Source organism: Mobula hypostoma, chromosome 2 (genome assembly GCF_963921235.1).
Source record: "Mobula hypostoma chromosome 2, sMobHyp1.1, whole genome shotgun sequence".
Lineage (NCBI taxonomy): Eukaryota > Metazoa > Chordata > Chondrichthyes > Myliobatiformes > Myliobatidae > Mobula > Mobula hypostoma.
Genome location: NC_086098.1, coordinates 196,899,116 through 196,918,005, shown reverse-complemented (window position 1 = coordinate 196,918,005; position 18,890 = coordinate 196,899,116). Strand labels below are relative to the sequence as shown.

At 38.6% G+C, this 18,890-nt stretch overlaps 1 protein-coding gene across 2 annotated transcripts in view; it reads right to left on the bottom strand.

Moving 5' to 3' along the window:
• LOC134336512 (sodium/potassium-transporting ATPase subunit beta-1-interacting protein 3-like) overlaps nucleotides 1-18,890 on the bottom strand; it is a 200,447-nt gene that overhangs the window by 137,892 nt on the left and 43,665 nt on the right. For both annotated transcript variants that reach the window (XM_063030787.1, XM_063030793.1), the window contains exon 2: nucleotides 29-166. In XM_063030787.1, coding sequence (XP_062886857.1) covers nucleotides 29-166 — 138 coding nt within the window. The remainder of the gene's footprint in view (nucleotides 1-28; nucleotides 167-18,890) is intronic.

Genomic DNA, 18,890 nt, shown 5'->3' with positions numbered 1-18,890 from the left:
ATGGGAAAATTGAAAAGTTCTTACTTACCACCACAATGTACCGAGGTCTGTATTGAATTGTACCAAAAAGGCCAAGTATAACAACAATGATGTGCAAGAAATTTGCTAGGATGGGAGCCCATTGATATCCCAGGAAATCAAAGATCTGTCTCTCCAAAGCAGCAAGCTTAAAAGAAAAATTTAAAAAAGAACACCCAAGTTAATCCACTATCAATCATTCCTGATAGAAAAAGAAACTCACATGAATGTTATTCTTTATAAGTTTCTCAAAGCTATTGCAATATGTTTTATACACAACTTATTCTTTTGAAATGCTTTTTTGTGCATAAATATATTTTGTACACATTAGATGCCACTAACGATCATTTCAGGGTCCACTAGCAACCATTCAGGAAATTGGCCTGGGAACAATTCATGTTAGTGCCCCTAGATGTTTGACAAGTGTCAGAAGACACATCTAATGAGGTCATTCTGCATGCAGCAGTCATTGCCATGGTTACTGTCAGAAAATGGTTGTTAAAAGTGCAACCTCCCACCTAGACTTTTAGATACACCAAAATAAAGTGCAAAGCCCAAGTGAGTCAGTTAAAGAAACCCCTTTGTTACATTTGTGTATTACTTTCTGTATATCAGCCCATTTTTATTGCTCAGTATTTTTGATGCCACATTGTTGTGCTTATCCTAGTTTATTCATACTTTCCTGTAGTATAGTATTCACTACAAAGATTTTCACTTGAATGATGAGCCTAAGCCTCACAGATATCTTGGGCCGCTGCTGGAATGAGAGTGAGATCAGTATACATGAATAGATTGGGTGGGTGGGGGGTAGGTGTAGAAGAGTGTGTTGGGCAGATGTGCTGAGGAAGTGTGCCTGCCAGTTTCCTCAGTCACAACATGCCCATCATGGTGAGAATACCTTTGAAGATCTACTTTGCTTTCCATTGTTCCTAATGAAATTGATAAAGTCACTGGCATTACTGCAGAGCTGCTGTTGAAAAGGTGCAGATGAGATTGACTACATGGATCAAGATAATCCATGGATTTTCTTAAAGCAGGTTTTCTTCTATTTCCCTCACCTTCACCCTTACCTAATTTTACCTATCAGTTTATATTCCTTTATCTCCCCCACCTTCTTATTCTGGCTTCTTCCCCCTTCCTTTCCAGTGCTGATGAATTCTAAGCCCAAATTGTTGAATAATTATCCTTTCTATAGATGCTGCCTGACGTGCTGTGTTTGTGTTCATTTTGTACGTGCTGCTCTGGATTTCCAGCATCTGCAGAAATTTTTGTGTTTATTATTTCTTCTATTTCCAGATATTTTGTTTAGTCACCTTAGCGGGAAGTAGCATGATATGCACTTGTAAAAGTGAACCCCAAATGCTAGATGCTCCTGCTGAGAGAAGTCAGCCGATGAGTCGTCAAGATTTAAAGAGGACACAGCCTACAATTCATTTGTATGTGACCAGCTTACACTGCAAGTTCCAATGGTAACATGTTCTCACCAAATGAACACAGAACAGAGAGTTAGCCATTATCTATTTTCTTAAGATTCTCTTGCTCTTAAAACAACTCCATCAGCATTCCTATTTTGCATTTAACTTATTTGAATATCCACAAATGTGTATTTTAGACTGTAGGGGAATGTCTGTGCCTGATACGTAAGGCATTAGGCACAGCAGGTGTCTCTATCTCCAACCCAATTCTCCACATATCCCAAAACACTTGAATGATCAGAGAATGACCAATGAGACAACTAGTTTTAATAGTTGGGCACTATCTCAAACTAATATAATATATCACTTAAGCACTTTTACAACTTTATTTATAGCAACATACAAAATTTCTCATGCATTGGCTTTCATTTGGTAGTTAAGCACAATACAATCATGTAAAGTATATTATAGGAAATAACTGTATAATCCAATATTTATAATCACATCACTATGAAACAATATTGATTGGTGAGTAACTGTTCATACATACTGTAGTTAACCTACAAAGAGCTTCTGGTGAACTTAGAACTAGCTCAGTCAAGGCAAAGAGTAACTATTAACAGTGAATATGACTTAAATGATGTGGCTAAGCTCACATTAAAACAGCAAACTAAACATTGTCACATTGGTAATACTACTAGGAGTAACTACAAGGTATAGAAGTGTGATGGATATTCACTGTCCTGGGCCTAGGGACTGTTTTGCAAAGCACAGTTTTCTAACACAGCGGCTGACACCTCCAGGGATCAAAGAGTTGTTTTAAGTTAAACTCCCAACCAATATTCCCTGCTGAGCTTCTTGTCATAGACAGGAACCAGTCCTCAGTTCTTAATGTAAATTGCAAGCAAGTTAAAAGGACAGCTTTGCAAAGTTTAGGTAGCTAAACTTGCCATAGAGGATAAACAGGAAAGTGATCTAACCTTTGAAAAGTAAGTGGCTACGGTATAACCTCCCTTTAGTAAGGTTAACCATAGCTATCTATATCCGATGGGTGTGAGGATCTTCGTTTGATTTGAGACCTTCAGGGACAGCAAATCCAATATCATCACAGAATGACTTAAAAGTGTGATAATATTTTTAAGCAAGTGTGAAAAATAATCGTGAGAGTTATTTTTGCCATGTTCTAAGTTTTAGTAATAACCACACTATGATATACTGAAAGCACTGGACAGAGCCTCAAGGAATATTCTGCTAACATATTTTAATGATGGCTGCTACATCTGCTCATCTGTGCTTCTAGTTATTTACTTGCTTTCAGCAAGCGTTGATCACTATTGGGCAGCCCCAAAAGCAATAGGAAAAGTGGAGCTGGCAAAATTTTTAAAAATTTAGTTTCTCGTCTAAAAGAAAACAACAGTTCCACAAATAGTCTATGGATATGGATACAAAGCACTAGCTGCACAGTTAGCTCAGCAGCACACTGTATTTGTGTCACATACAGAAATGCTGATCTTTAGAAATTTTCACAGAATTATAGGTTTAAGAAATATGTTAACAAAGTGATTTTCGAAGCCATTCATTTTTGTAATCAGGTGAACCAACTACAAATAATTTTTCTGAAAAAAAATCTAGTAATTAAATACAAAGACAACGATTATTGAATAAAGTAGATGTAGAATTCAGTTGAGAGTACCTTTGATGTCATTTTAAATAGTACTGAGCTATTTATTTTAGAAGGAATAATATTCATGCTAAAATAACAGATAGGAATGCTTTTGGAAGAAAGTGAGTCCATGTGAATATTGACTGGAAATCCACAAATGGGTTGTCAGGTCCCATTTGATTTTGATCAGGAGTCACTCAGAAGTGAGAAGGAGAATCTATGAAAAAGAGCCACGTCACGGAAGGAAACCATGAAGGGAATGTTTGTGAGGGGCAACAAACATTAAGCGGGAAGCTGGAAAAGTGCTGAGTCAGCAAGAGAAGGTTGTGACTTGGCAATGGGAACATTGTGCGTCTGGTTGTGTCAGTGGATACTGTGAGTTGGGTGAAGTGATTACAAGCACAAAAAAGGACATTAGCCTTTATCACAAGAGGAATTAAGTACATGAGTAAAGATATCCTACTGCAATTAAACAGGTCCTTGGGGAGACTGCAACTGCTATACGAAGTAAAGATCTGTTTTTCCTACATAAAAAAGATTCACTTGCAATACCAGAAGTGCAGCGAAGATCCACCAAAGGAATTCTTGGAAGTGGGTGGGAGCTGTTTCTGTGAGAGGGGGATTGACTATCAAGACATAAACAGATGGTGCCTATACTAGAGTCGAGTTCAGAAGAATAATCTCATTAAAATGTACTGTATAAAAATTCTTACAGAATTTAACAAGCTATACAGGGGATTGTTGTTTCTCCTGACTTGTGTGCTCAGTACTAGGAGACAGTCTCAAAATAATGGATCAGCAACTCAGAACTGAAGAAAAAAATCATCTCGTCTTCCTCAGAAGATGGTGAGTATTAGGAATTTTCTATCCAATGAGGTTGTGGAGGCTCAATCCCAATATATCTAGGCAAATATCAATAGACTTTTGATCAAATTTGATCTTGCTTTCGATGGAAAGTGACATTGAGGTCAGAGATAAGCAATACTGAATGGCAGAGCAAGCAGAGGAATTAAGTTCTTACCTTATTAGGAATCCATCACAGGGATAGTCCAGATTCAGGAACAAACATATCAGGGAAGGTAATTCCTTGTGGTGGAGTAGATCAAATGGGGGTAGGGCTGATCACCAGACAGGGAAAGGGCATATCATGCAGTTCAAGATGTTGCAATAAGAGGAGAGAATCATGGAGAAAACTAATCAGCAATCATCTTTGCAACTCCCTTCTCACAGATCACCACCCACAGTCATTCATCTAAATAGCTGCTAAAAATAGATGAAGACCTTATAATGACAGGCTGGGCTGACCTGAAGGGAGCAATTTAAGTGTCCACATCTCCCAACTGATCTCACTAAAGTATCAGGTGTCAGATTTTGAATTGGCAAAATGAGCTTTTCTGTTCCTCCCCAGCCCTACCTCTCTCCTGCACATCACAAAGGGATGGGGGGAGTTAACACTCTACAAAAGAATTTCAATCATGTCAATGCATAGTGTTTATGTTTCCCACAGAAAAAGGAAAAAGATGTAATCAATCCTGGGTGTATTCAAATTCTCAATGAGTTCAGACCATATCTTGTGTTTGCATTCAAGCTTTAAAATAATTCAGACAGGAACATGATACAAACAGACATGGCTTTTGTAATTCTCCACTGCCAATTATTAACATATATCGTTCATACTAAAGAAATTAAGGGACACTTTGTAAATCCCTGTCCCTCCGCAGACTACAAGAAACACCTTGGAAATTTTATGAAGTAGATAACATTACACAATAAGAAATATATTCATTGGGTTATAGAGGAAGATCAATGTATCGGAATTTGCCCACTTAATCCTCTACAGTAACATCAGCAAAGCACCAAAAAGATTCTATTAATACAGAGTACACTAAGAAGCTGAAATTACCAATTTGATCATAGGTCTATGATCATTGGCTTATACAGCTTTAAGCCAATGTCCTCACCAGTATGACTGCAAATAAGCAGACCCAGGAAAAGTGCATGTTCCCTTTAGGGGCTATGAGACTTCTTTGAATCAGAATTTGTTTTAATATCTCTGACATGCAGTATGTTGTGAAATTTGTTGTTTTGTAGAAGCAGTGCCGTACAATAGAAAAAATACTATAAATTACAAAAAGAAATATATTTTTAAAAATTAAATTAGTGCAAAAAGAAAGCAAAAATAGAAAGATACTGTTGATGTGTTGGTTCATTGCTTCAAAATCTGATGGTGGAGGAGAAGAAGCTGTTCCTGAAACATTGAGTGTGTATCTTCAGAGTCCTATACTATTCTCTGATGGTATTAATAAGAAGAGAACACATCCTGGGTGATGGGAGTCCTTAATAATGGATGCTGAATAAAGTGCTACAGCAATGTGTCATTCTGAAGAAATAGTGACAATATGGTTAGAATTGTGGGTGATGTTACTTTTCTGATCTCTGAACATTTGCTGCTAAAGTGAAGAACTTGCTCCAGTTTGACCACTTACTTATCCCAAAGCAAAACTGGGGAGATTAATTGGGTGAGAAGGACTTTCTGCTGAACACCTGCCTCTAATAATGAACCCAATTATTTTGTTGTGTTAGCCCATTTGGCATATGTAAAGGACAGCAAGACTAAGCAATCCTGGCTTCCCTCAGTCACCACCTCAGCTCCACTTCCTGGGAGGAAGGCTTGCATCAAACAGCCACTTTGTCAGCAGATAGTGGGCAAGTTAAAACCATCGTGCAAGTTTAATTTGCAATTAGTCTGTTGTGGTTTCCTCCACCTCCCATAACTATTATTTGAAGCAGACTCTTCAGTTTCAGTAAGTCTCCCATTTTTTAACCTCCCCTCTCAGCAGCTGCAGCAGGTATAATGCCGTACTGCACATACTGTACTGCTTTGGGAGTCGGTCCTCACGCAGCAGCCAACTCCTAAAGAAAGGTTTAGATAGTGCTGGAAGCTGATGGAAAATCTAATTAATCTTCAACTAGAGAAAAAACAGACAGGCTCAGTGAAGGATCAGCTTGGTAACCACAGATTCTGCCTTTCCCACATCAAGACGAAATACTTATCCAGCAAATTAACATACCTTTTCTATCTTATGATATTCTATACAAGCTAAAGACTTTCTAGTCATAAAACAATACTAGTCTGGTATTTAACAGCCAGTATTTTACAAATTACAAGTCTAAACCACTTGTACAATTTTACACTTGAAATACATACAGTCACCAAAATTTTATATGTCTGTGTATGAACCACTTAATCCTGTCTTAATTCACGTTATAATTATAGCTCTGTCTGTTCCTGGCACGATTGACTATGTAAAATATGAGCATTTATTCTGTTCTAATCTGTTATGGAGAAGCACAAATGTACAATGTAGTGCATTCAACATCAGAGCACAAAATCGACCTGCATGCCAGTCAGGAATGGATTATTACGTGCAGAGATTTCAGAGAACCTTTGGTGTTTAGTACTTAATCCTGTATGCATTTAATATAGCAATTAAAAAGTTCAGAATTAATTCCAGAACAAAAAAAAGGCCTCCTTAAATGTGTATATTAAAATATGAGAGGAAATGCTACCACTGAGCAGATAATGAAGTACGAAGCTGGGAAGTGATAGGTGAAAATCTAACAGGGTTGGAGAAGAAGGAATCTGATTGGAGAAGAGAGTGGACCATGGGAGAAAGGGAGGGAGACGGGGCATAGGGGGATTTGATAGGCGAGAGAGGAGAAAAAGAAAGAGGCCAGAATGCGGAATTCAAGACAGAAGGGGGAGAGGAAAAAAGTTACCAGAAGTTGGAGAGATCGATATCACTGTCGTCCGGTTGGAGGCTGCCTAAACAGAATATGATGTGTTAATTCTCCAACCTGACTGTGGCCTCACTGTTCCAGAAGGCCATGGATCAACATGTCGGAATAGGAATAGGGATAGAAATTAAAATGATTGGCCATAGGTCACCTGGACATATGCAGTGGCATCCAAAACATGTCATGTTTGCTTGAATACTACTACTACTACAATTTATATGCATTCATGGTTCATGGGTGGCACAAGTCACAAATACAGAAGCAGACCTCACGACACAAGTGAGGCCAGCTTTATTACAACCTCCAGCTTCTCCATCTTTTTTACACCCCACCCACACAGCCCAAGCAAATTGTTACCCCTGATTTCTCCACCTCCATGTCAGAGTTGGAATCAGCTTTAATGTTACCAGCACGTTGTGAAATTTGTTGTCTTTGCAGAAGCAGTACAATGCAGTACAAAATAATAATAAAGGCATGACGTTGAGTGCAAGGTTGTTGCTGTAACACCACTCAACTAGTTGATATATCTCAGTCTTGTAGACCCTCTTGTCACCATCTGAAATTCTTCCAACAATAGTGCATAGTCAGCTGATTTATAGATGGTATTTGAGCTGTGCGGGTCATTGGTGTAGAGAGAGTAGAGCAGTTGGCTAAGCACACAAGCCTGAGGTGCACCAGTGTTGATTGTCAGCAAGGTGGAAATGTTATTTCCAATCGACAAAGATTGTCCAACCAATCCTTGAGATCCCCATATCCTCCATTCCCACAGCTAATTCAACTAATATCTCAACTACGATATCAAGCTTTCTCACCCCTCTGACTTTTCCACCACCCTAACCCTTGCATCCACAAACTAGGTTCACAATTTGCCTATTTCTTTCCACAAAGAAAAGCAGACATCCCACCCTGCAAAAACTCACTTCAGGGAGGTAGCACCATCAATTTGCGGGAGACTTCCAGAGAGGTGGGATATCTGCAACAGAGTAGCTCCTTAGCAGCTGGCCAGCTAGTTTAAATAACGTTAGCTATGCTAATGAACGAATGATACCTGTTAAGCTCACCTCAACATGTCTTTTACAGTCTTAACCCACCATGGGCAATAGAAAAGTCACTGTTGCAAACAGTGCAGCGAGCAACACTGTCATTATTTTGACCCCTATTAGGCAGGGGTACACTTTAGTGTAGTCTGGGGTGACATATGTTTTATTTTGGAACACTCTGCCATGGCGCGCTCTCAAGCGCTCTCGCTTGCTTGCTCTCTCGCTCGCTCTCTCTCGCCCGCTCTCAAAAAAATTGATTTCCGTGATATTGTATATAATTTGCGGGCATCAGGGAGCCACTATGAATATGCAGGAGACTCCCGGAACTTCCGGGAGAGGTGGGATGTCTAGAAAAGGTATTCCAATGCTTAACTGCATTTCTTTTTCATATGTAGCCTTCCACCTAATGCACATCTTTTTGAAAAAAATACATAATTTGCAAGTTTGCATGCTGTACAGTGAATGGACCCTTCTGGGCACTGAAGAATTTTTAAGTCAATGTATCTCTGCTAGATTTACACATCCATCTTTTGAAATAGCAACAAATCAAAGTTCTCATACCAAAGCTGGCAAAGCAAATGACACAAGAGTCATGAGCTTGTGCTGGCCTATGCAAACAGGTTGGTGAGTATATAGCATTGGTAAAGGGTGGATATAATTAATTTAATGACTAGTGTGAGGGCTTCCAGAATCCTAAAGTAAAAGCTGAAACATTTTAAATAATCTAAAAAATGAGGAAGTCAATAAAACTGGACTATCATTAGGACTAGAAGACAGATCCAAAATTATTTACTAGCCTTTTACTAAGAGGATTATTTACTGTACTTGCCACTGTTCAAGATGTGATGTCTTAAATACTGGAGAAGCCAAATGCTTTTCTCACTTTATACCTATGAATGTGTGGCTACATCTCTAATGCTATATTTAGGCCTGCTCTCAACACCACTGTTGTTGGCAGATGATGACATATAGGAGGGAGATTGAAAATATCTTTGAGTGGTGCCACAACAACAAACTCTCATTGAACATCAGTAAAACTAAAGAGTTGATTATTTAATTGTAGGAGGGAAAAGCCAGGTCTATGAGCCTGTTGTCATTAGGGTATCAGATATGGAGAGAGTCAGTGAAATTCCTTGGTGTTATCATGTCAGAGGATCTGCCCTGGGATCATTACAAAGAAGGTACAAAGGCACCTCTACTTAGAAGTTTGTGTAGATTGGGCATTTCATCTAAATCTCTATAGATGTATAGTGGAGGGTATCCTAACTGTCTGGTATGAAAACACCAATGTCCAGGAGCAGAAGAGACCAGAGAAAGTGGTGGATACAGCCCCATCAATCACAGGCAGAGCCCTTCCCTCCATTAAGCACATTTAAAAGGACAGCTGCCACAAAAAAAGCAGCACCTTCCATCGAGAACCTACACATTCCAGGCTATGCTCTCTTCTCACTACTGCCATCAAGCAGGAGGTACAGCAGCTGTAGGTCACACACCATTAGGTTCAGGAACTGTTATTACCCTTCAACCATCAAGCTCCTGCCATCATGGATGACTTCACTCACCTCAACACTGAACTGATTCCACAACCTACAGACAGAATTTCAAGGTCTTTGCAACTCGTGTTCTCAGCATTATTAACTTTTTATTATTTGCACAATTTGTCTTCTTTTGTACACTGGCTGCTTCTCTGTCTTTATTTATGCATTATTTTTCATAAATTCTATTGAATTTTCCTTCTTGATCTTCCGATACAATGCTCCTTCAGTCGACATCTTCTGGATAGTGCAACAAACTATATTTTGTTTATATCTTCTATGTCTGTTTTTCATCTCAAATATGATTCTTGAACTGTTGGGGCCTGTGATTTGCAGTTTGGAGATCGTTTTGGTGTTTCAGCACCCTGCAGTCTCTGAGAGGATTCCGGTGTGAATGTTATGGCAAGAAGTTTGCGGGAAACCGAAATTAGACTCCATTTCACCAATTAAAATTTTCATTCTTTGCCAATTAAAGAGACGAGGGAGAATGAAACATCGAGGTGAATGCAGAAGGTGAGCACTGGCTGCCTGCCTTCTGATTGCTGGTGGGATTGCTCTGCTATGGAGAGGGGAGACTGCCTTTTCGCCACTGGTAGGATCACTCTGCTACAGAGAGAGAAAAGCCTGCTGCTGGACTAGGAGAATGCTACCCAGGGTTTCTGCATTTTGGATATGGACTTGAACTATAGACTGTTTTTTCAGTATTATAGTTTTTTATATTCTGTGTTTTTTCCGGATCTTTCTCTTGTTTTGTGTGCACTTGGGATGGGACTTAGGGGTCGCTGAGCCTGTTCCATTTTTTGTGGGGAAGGTTGATTTAGGGGTTGACGTTCATGCTGCCATTCTTTTCTTTCTTGGTTCCGTGTCTACATGGAGAAGAAGAATCTGTGATAAAAGTGAACCTTTGAACCTTAATTGTCTGCAGAAAATGAATCTCAAGGTGGTATATGGGACATACATGCACTTTGATAATAAATTTACTTTGACTTTAATTTGATTTTGAAATGCAAGTTGGGGAACTAACTTTGAAGAACCTTTCTGTTCAGTAACCCTGAGCTTCCAATTGCCTGTCACTTTGATTCTCCATTGAATTCCCACTCTGTCTTCGGCTTCATACCATGTTTCAGCAATGCCCAACAGACCTTAAGGAACAGTACCTTATCTTCCATCTAGGTTTGTGGCAATGCTCAGAATTTATTACTGAAGTCAATAGTTTAAACTAAATCATTCTGTTTCAACTTGCTCCTATGTTCCTTTATGTCTCTGTTTCCAGTAGGTGCCTCAGGAAACCCTTTGGATCCAGGCTTGAGCCAATCTTGAGGACGATACAGACTTTTTGTTTCCCGCATCCTTTTTGCTCTCTTCACCCTTTCCCCTTTCTGCAACATAAACCATACCTGTTTACCCACTTCCCTTCTGATAAAGAGCCATTGACCTTAAACATTGCCTCTTTCTCTCCACACTAATGCTGCCTTATCTGCTGAGTGCTTCTGGCATATTCTATTTATGCTTCAAATTTCCACATCTGCAGCCTTTTGTTCTAAAGCAGAAACAGGTGACCTCATAGGACTAAGGAAGTTATAACTCACTGGAATTCTCTACCATACACAGTTGTGGATGCTCAGTTATTGAGAATATTCGAAGTTGAGATTGAAGATCTCAGTATGTAGGGCATAAGATCTGTCAGGACCTGTTGGTACACTGGAGCTCACTTGTGCTGCTCCTATTTCTTTTGTCCTTGTAAAAGAACTCGTTGGTGTATACTGGTACATCTACTGTGATTCAATAAGAAATGTTTGTATACTCACAAATATTGGAGGGAGTCCAGTTTATATGGACATAAAATGAATAAACCATTTATCTCTTGGAGACTGTCCTGTCCTTCACCAAGACCATGGCTGATCTACAAACTAAATGTATTGATCTGCCTTTTCCCCATTGATGGTGCCAGTGACCAATGACAACATCCTGCAAACAGCTCATAAAACTATTAAGTACTGTTCTTCTTCTGAGCTGTGATCAATTGCAGCCTGAAATTGCCCTTTCAAAAATGAAATTTTGAGCAGACTAAGTGATCTAGCACTTCTGCAATCTCCTAGGGGACTTGGTGAGGATGAGAGTGAGAGTGCAGCTACAGCTACAGCTGAGGTATGCACGGCATCGATTCCTAATGGCGGAACATGAACTCATGGTCCGCTCCATTACTCAATGCTGATTAAAGCATCAAGCAAGATTAAAATCATCGTGGACAAGAGTGGAAAACAGACGGGTCTTCAGCACCATATGCCTGTGTTTGACTTCTCTTCTCCTGCTGCTGCTGGTGGGTGGAAGATGCAGGAGTTTTGGGCCCCACGCCCCCAGGTTCAGGAGCAGCTGGGCTCCTGGACAGGCTTACCCCACCACAGCACTGAATGGGCCCCGCAGCTGCAGACTCATTTTCAGGGAATCTGCAGTTCACATTCCTTTGTCTTTTTGTTTACTTTTTTTTAAATCATTTGCGCAATTTGATCAAGGCACTTCAGCCCGGAACCGACTTGCTTCCTTCAGTGACTCTGTGTCTATCGACTTACTTTCAGGGACTCTACGGTTGACGCTATTTGTTGTTTGCACAATTTGTTCTTTTTTTTCCCACATACATAATGGTCTTGTTGAGTGGAGTTTTTCTTTAAGCAGGTTCTGTTGTGTTTCTTTGTTTTGTGGCTGCCTGCAAGACGATGAATCTCAAGGTTGTACACTGGATACATACTTTGACAATAAATGTATTTGGAACTTTGAACTTAATGTTAACTTTGGTTCATAAAAGTGTATCAATCTCTGATCTAAAATTAGGAATTAACCTAAAATCAATTGACTTTAGCAGAGTTCTAAATGAACAAACTGGTTCTATGTTTTAGAATAGGTCTTCTCTCTCTACTAGACTTCTCAGAATTTTGGACTCCGGAGGCTTTATCAGCAGTGTAATAACCTCATTGCAGTGATTGCCATGAACAGTGACTTGCATGAGCAATTTGAACTTGCATGAGACAAAATTCTCAAATGCTATTTTCTCTCTCGCCCGATATTTTCTGGTTTAGTATCTACTTTGCAGTTTGGGTTGATGGTGCTGGATATCAATCTATAACAAGCAGCTCCACATATGTATTCCTTCAACTATCCAATGCCAAATAGAATATGTCTTTTATCAGTCAACAGCCCAGGCTACAGACATTAAAATCAACAAGCATATGGTTCAGCTTCACCAGAAAATTTCGAAATCAGATAGTCTACAAAACTCTCCAAAGATTACAGTTGCACATTCGGCGAATTGACAATGCTTTTGCTCTTTCATTTGCTGAGTGAATAGCTTTAACTATTCTGACTGTTCCATCTGAGATTCCATCATAGTATATGCCAACTCACAAATTCCTTTTGCTGAAATTTCACTTTCCGTTCATTCAGATGATCTTTGACACTGAAAAGAACAAACCATACTTTGATTTTTGCTTCCAATTTGTAAGATTTTCATGTTCATGTAGCATCTGACCACCTGGAGTAAAATTAGTTTCTTTTCTGATATGGCCTGATTTAGCCATGCTAATTCTGAATAAGGGTATTGATCTCTTTTAACAGTTTGGCATAATGGCAACAAATCATTGAGTGGATTCAATAAAATTGACAACATTTAGAACAGCTTTCACTGCATCCTTCAATAAATCCTCAGCAGTTAAATGGGGTCAAAGGCTTCAGAGTGGAAGAAGTGCATCCGATCTCACTCAGATACCTTTTCAACAGTATAATAAGGCTCTCATTCTGTGTCAGTCTGGTTTTGATGCAACCACATGGTTTGCCAGAATCAGCCACATTGCTCTGGGGCTGGAGTCATGTGAACTTGCAAGTTCAAGCAAGGACAGTGGATTTCCCTCTCTGAAATACCTTAGTGAATTAACTGTGGTTTAATGGCAAGTTGACTTTTTTCCCCAGTCATCATTACTATTACCAGTTATTTTCTCAAAATTTATTTAATTAACTGATTTCGGACTATTGAATATCCACAGAATGACTTGAACTTTTCCAGATCATAACATCGACTTTAGATTGAGGAATACATTAACATAATTGCTAAGATATGAGTCCCCAATCATTCAAATTACATAGGAATTCCTCATAATACTGCTTTTCAATAGCTGTATTACCTACAGTTTCTGTAAAGGTGTAAGAATAATCTGTACTGGCTACAATACATTAGTTTAACCTTCAGTTCACTAAAAATATCTTGCAAGAACAATTTAATTGTCTCTGGGAACTATCAAACTTCAGAACATATTAGTCACATATTCTATTGCATATTACTAAATATAAATTCTCATGATAATCTTCTGGAGCGCTTGCATGTACTCAGGGTGAAGGTTGTTCCTGTTTTTTTTATTTTATACCCTCAATTCAACAACTAGACCGAAACAAAAAGCTGACATTCTGGCTTCCAGCCAGGAAAACCATGTTTACTACTTGACAAGTGACTTAAATCTTGTTTAAGAGAGAGCTCCATGATGCATGAATGCACATGGGCAGAGATCTCTCTTAAATTAAAAATTCAAAGAGGTGTAAAGAGAGAATATGTAAATGTTTAACAAGTAGATAAAGCTTTGGTAGGCTTATGAAGTGAAGCTGTTTGGCTGAGGATCAAAGCAAAGCAAAATAACTCGTGCCTTTGGAAAGCAGATTTCATGTCATACTGGATTTATAAACCATATAAAATCTATGTGAAATTAGTCCTGCCGGCTGGAGTCAGGTTAGGTTGCAGTTACAAGTGCTTTCTGCAGATCCAGATATATTCTATACATTTGTTATACATCTGGAACTTCCCCTGAACTGATTCTAAAACAGTGCCCAAAGTTAAAGTCCATCAATGTTTGGTGGTTATAATAATTAGATGAATGTAGATGTAAAAATCATGCCAGTTGCCCGACATAAACTAATACCTTACATATTATCTTGACTTAATTTTCTATTGAACAACGAACACATTTGGAAAGACATACTGCCATGGTGTTGCTTATGAGCACTCCAGGATATAACCTGAAGAGTGAACAGGTGACAGAAGGAATAAATCTGTAATTCAGCCCATCAACACATGTAACATAAAACCAACGTGTGGAACAATTGGGCCAAATGAGAGCTGTAGATGAATACAAGACTGAGCAGAAGTAGGGATGGAATTTGTTTACTTTGGCTATGGAAACTGGGAAGGCCAAAAGACCCTAGGTGGCAGGCCACATTCCTGGGGCAAAGGTCCAAAATGAATTCATTCTTTGTATCAAGGCCAGGAGCAGAGATATCCTTGGAAAAGAGCTTGGAACAAAACTTGGAGCCATGACAGAAGTTGACAGAGGCAGTAAGTTCACTCAATTTTTGGACTATTTTTATTGCAGTCACCTGTGAGAGGTGTAGTGTTTTCTGTTGAGGTTGCCTCATACAGATTTCGGCTGTTTGTTTACTATTTCATCACTGTTTGTATTATTTGCACGTTCTGATAATTTTAGCCCAGTTTTTTTCCTTCTGTACAGATGGTGATGAGGGAGAGTAAACAGTAACACTATCCTCTAACAGACCAGTCCTGAATTGCAGATGTTCTGTAAATAAATGGTGGTGTTATGTAAACTAAAAATGTTATAGGTGGTTATTAGATATCAAAGAAGCCAAATTTTATGAAGTTTGGAGGTTACAGCATGCTATGTCATAAAACCTTTCCTCCAAGGAACCAAGATCTGCCACATGCAGGATTTGCAGGATTCCATTTCAGCAACACAACTAACACTTAACCATAATAAAGTATACCGTAGTATTGTGGTACTGTAACGCTGTGACCCAGAACCCAGTGCCAATGACCCAGGTTCAATTCAAGCCAAGCAAACAACTTTAGCAGAAAATAGTACCTCTGACAAGAGGAGTTTGTTCTATTGCGCTGTGACCACGAGTTTCCTCTAGGTGTTACAGTTTCATCCCATACTCCAAGGACTGATAGGTCAGTAGGTTAATTAGTCACATAGGGGTAACTGGGCAACGTGGCTTCATTGGGCAGGAAAGATCTATTAGAGTGCTGTATCTCTAAATAAAAAAAATAAATCCCAGCTTGCATTTAGCACTCATAATGAAATGATCTTGGAACTTCCTCTTCATACGATCTGCTTAATTTTCCACTACTAGATATTGTAGGATTTCAAAAATGAAAAACCGATCAACACCATTCAATAAAGTTCAGACACTACCACCCAACTATTAAGGGTAACTTGCTGAATTAGTTATATTTTGATAAGTATAATTCTCTGAAAGAACATGCAGTGCTTTATAACAAAAGTTCATAATTATTAATTATAATACACTCTACAATGTAGAACATTATGTAATTATTTATTTTTTTTCTGAGTTGTCAGTGCCTCCAAAGACTACTGGCCTTTTAGGCAATAACCAGCCTGATATTTTATGTTCTCAAGTACCAATATCTTAAATGTTCTGTATTTTCTTTTACCAGCTCTAAAAGGAAATTAACATGTTTGTGCCCCTCATTTGCACACAACCCTGAGAAAGTATAAACACCTTTTTGTGGAAAAGGTTGTTTGCCTCCTTTGCATGTTAGCCAGATTCCAAACATCCACCATGACATTCCCTAAGAACTAAGATTTTTGGGAATTGCCTGATACAAGGTTTCTCAATCATGAATGGTCATGCTTCCATACACCACCTAATATTCTAAAGTGTTGCTCTATCATGATCACATCTCTGATCTGTGTTTTAAATAAGTCACCTGTGCTTCAGCCTTGTGATCTGCCTTTGCCAATGGTACAGTACGAGTGCAAATTGAACCAGGTCCTGTAATGATGGAAACTGACTAGATTCCATTCGTTGCACGTTCATAATGACTTCTGTATGTTTTTAAACACAAGTTTTTATTTCGCAAGTCAAAGGGATTTCAACATCTTATCTAGTTTAGCATTTCCATGAAGTATCTAATTAGTGTTGAAAGCCTAATTTTTCAATTGAGTCATAATTAGGAGAAATAAAAAATATCCTTCAGCATTATTCAAAGAATAGTATGAATGGTTTCATGGACTTTTGGATAACATTTATTGCTCTATCAAACCTCCAAAAGCAGATTCACTGATCCCTTGTCTAACTACTGACTATGGGACTTGAGTGTAAGCAAACTGGCTTTCACATTTTTTTCTATAAAACAAATAGTTTTGCGACTGCTTCAGCCTAAGAATGATTGTACATTTATGAGTGCCATTTCTTCCTCATAGCAATAAATGTTTCAGTCAATTGAATGATATCGTATCAGATCTAACAGCAGAGTACAGGTCTTCCAATGTTTAGACAGGTTCCTGTGAACCATCTGTATTCTGAACAGTTCACAAGTTGGAAATGTGCCCACAAGCCAAATTCCCAGGTGCCCACAGTCTCGCAGAAGCCAGCAAATGTGTACCATCAGTCTCCCAAATGCTTGTTCATATGTCTGGGCTGCACATAAATTGTGTATTCATAACCGGGGGAGTTACCTGCACTTAAATAAGACTCTTAAGCACAGAAGGTGACTTTTCCTCTCACAATATACAAATGCTACAGTGAATTGTCAAGTCAGCAGAAAAGGTGAACTGCGGTCTACTATCACTGCTGGACTGTAATGTGTCCATGACAGAAAAGTGGGCAGGAGAAGTCCTTAAGGAGAGTGTCCACCCTGCACACTGCCCTTTCCAAAAGTTCCTTTCTGGAAATTGGTGCAGGGCTATTAAAACAAAACTTCACACCATTTTAAAAGCTTCTTCCCCCAGGCAGTTAATTTGATCCACCATTCTAGTTTACCCACAGATTCCCCCCCCCATCCATTATCTCTGTCCCTGCACTGCATTGGAGACACTTAAAACGACTTTTATAATGCTGTCTTAATTGTAAATACATGCTGGCATTTATGTATTTAAATACATTTCATTCCATATTCTATAACTTATTTAACCTCTAACTTTATTTTCATATAATTATTTATTCTCTATAATTGTTAAATATTGTTTTTGCTGCATGCCATGCCCTGACCAATATAAATCCTCATGCATCTTCAAATATATGGTGAATAAAGTTGATCCTTGACCCTAAATCTGGTATGTGTTAACAAAATAAAAAGGCAATTTGCTTTAAACTTATGAGACATCACACAGAGAATAAAAGAAAAGGAAAGTAGGATTGTGTGCAACTCATCCTTGGTGGTCTAGTTCTTATCTTCATTGGAAACATTTTTTGCTGGTTAATGCCTTTTACCATTTTCTCCTGTTATTGATGTGGTAATGCAAGCAATAATTCATAAAAACATTTGTGAAGGTCAGTGTTGGAAGAGATTATAAATCTTTCATCATGAGATTAACTACATAGTAAATAACACAAATATTCTTTTAAATAATAATGTTTTACACTGTAATTTTATATTTAAGGCTAACCAGCATTCATATAAAACAAAGCAAAACCAAATTCTTGAGACTTTTTGACAGTAGCATGAGAACTTCATTTGCATAAATACCAGAAAAACAAGAGTAAGGTTGAGCATCTGCTACAGATTAACTAGTTCATAAATTAAATGCACCACCTGTTAAAAGAAACACTTGCCTCCACTGTGATAGATTAAATACTGTTGCAGTGTACCACACTCCACAAGATCTAAAGTAAAATACATAAACCATTCTTAAAAGAATTACTTCATGCATTAATCCTGATCCATGGATGATTCAATTTTCAAAATGCTATTTTTTTCCAAATGTAAAAGGCAGAACATTTTAAATGTGCTGTTTAGAAATCTTAGACACCCAAAATAATGGTAGGCAATATTGAAAGAAGGATTATAAATCATAATGGGTAATCAATAAACAGAGCTGATGTCTGCAGAACTGACACATATGCAGTACCATAGCTGTTCTGTACCACCTATTCAAACCTTATCTGAAAATAGAGCAGAAAAAACACTAATAACATTTATAACACTTCAGTGGTGGGCAAGTTGTTAGAGAAGATCCTGCAAGACAGGGTTTGTAAGCAGGTGGAGAGACATAATCTGATTAGGGATAGTCAACATAGCTTTGTCAAGGGCAGGTTGTGCCTTACGAGCCTGATTGAATTCTTTGAGGATGTAACAAAATACATTGACGAAGGTAGAGCAGTGGATGTAGTGTATATGGATTTCAGTAAGGCATTTGATAAGGTTCCCCATCTGAGGCTCATTCAGAAGGTATCGAGGCATGTGATCCAGGGAGACCTTGCCTTGTGGATCCAGAATTCGCTTGCCCACAGAAGGCAAAGGGTAGTTGTAGACAGGTCATATTCTGCATGGAGGTCAGTGACCAGCGGTGTGCCTCAGGGATCTGTTCTGGGACCCCTTCTCTTTGTGATTTTTATAAATGACCTG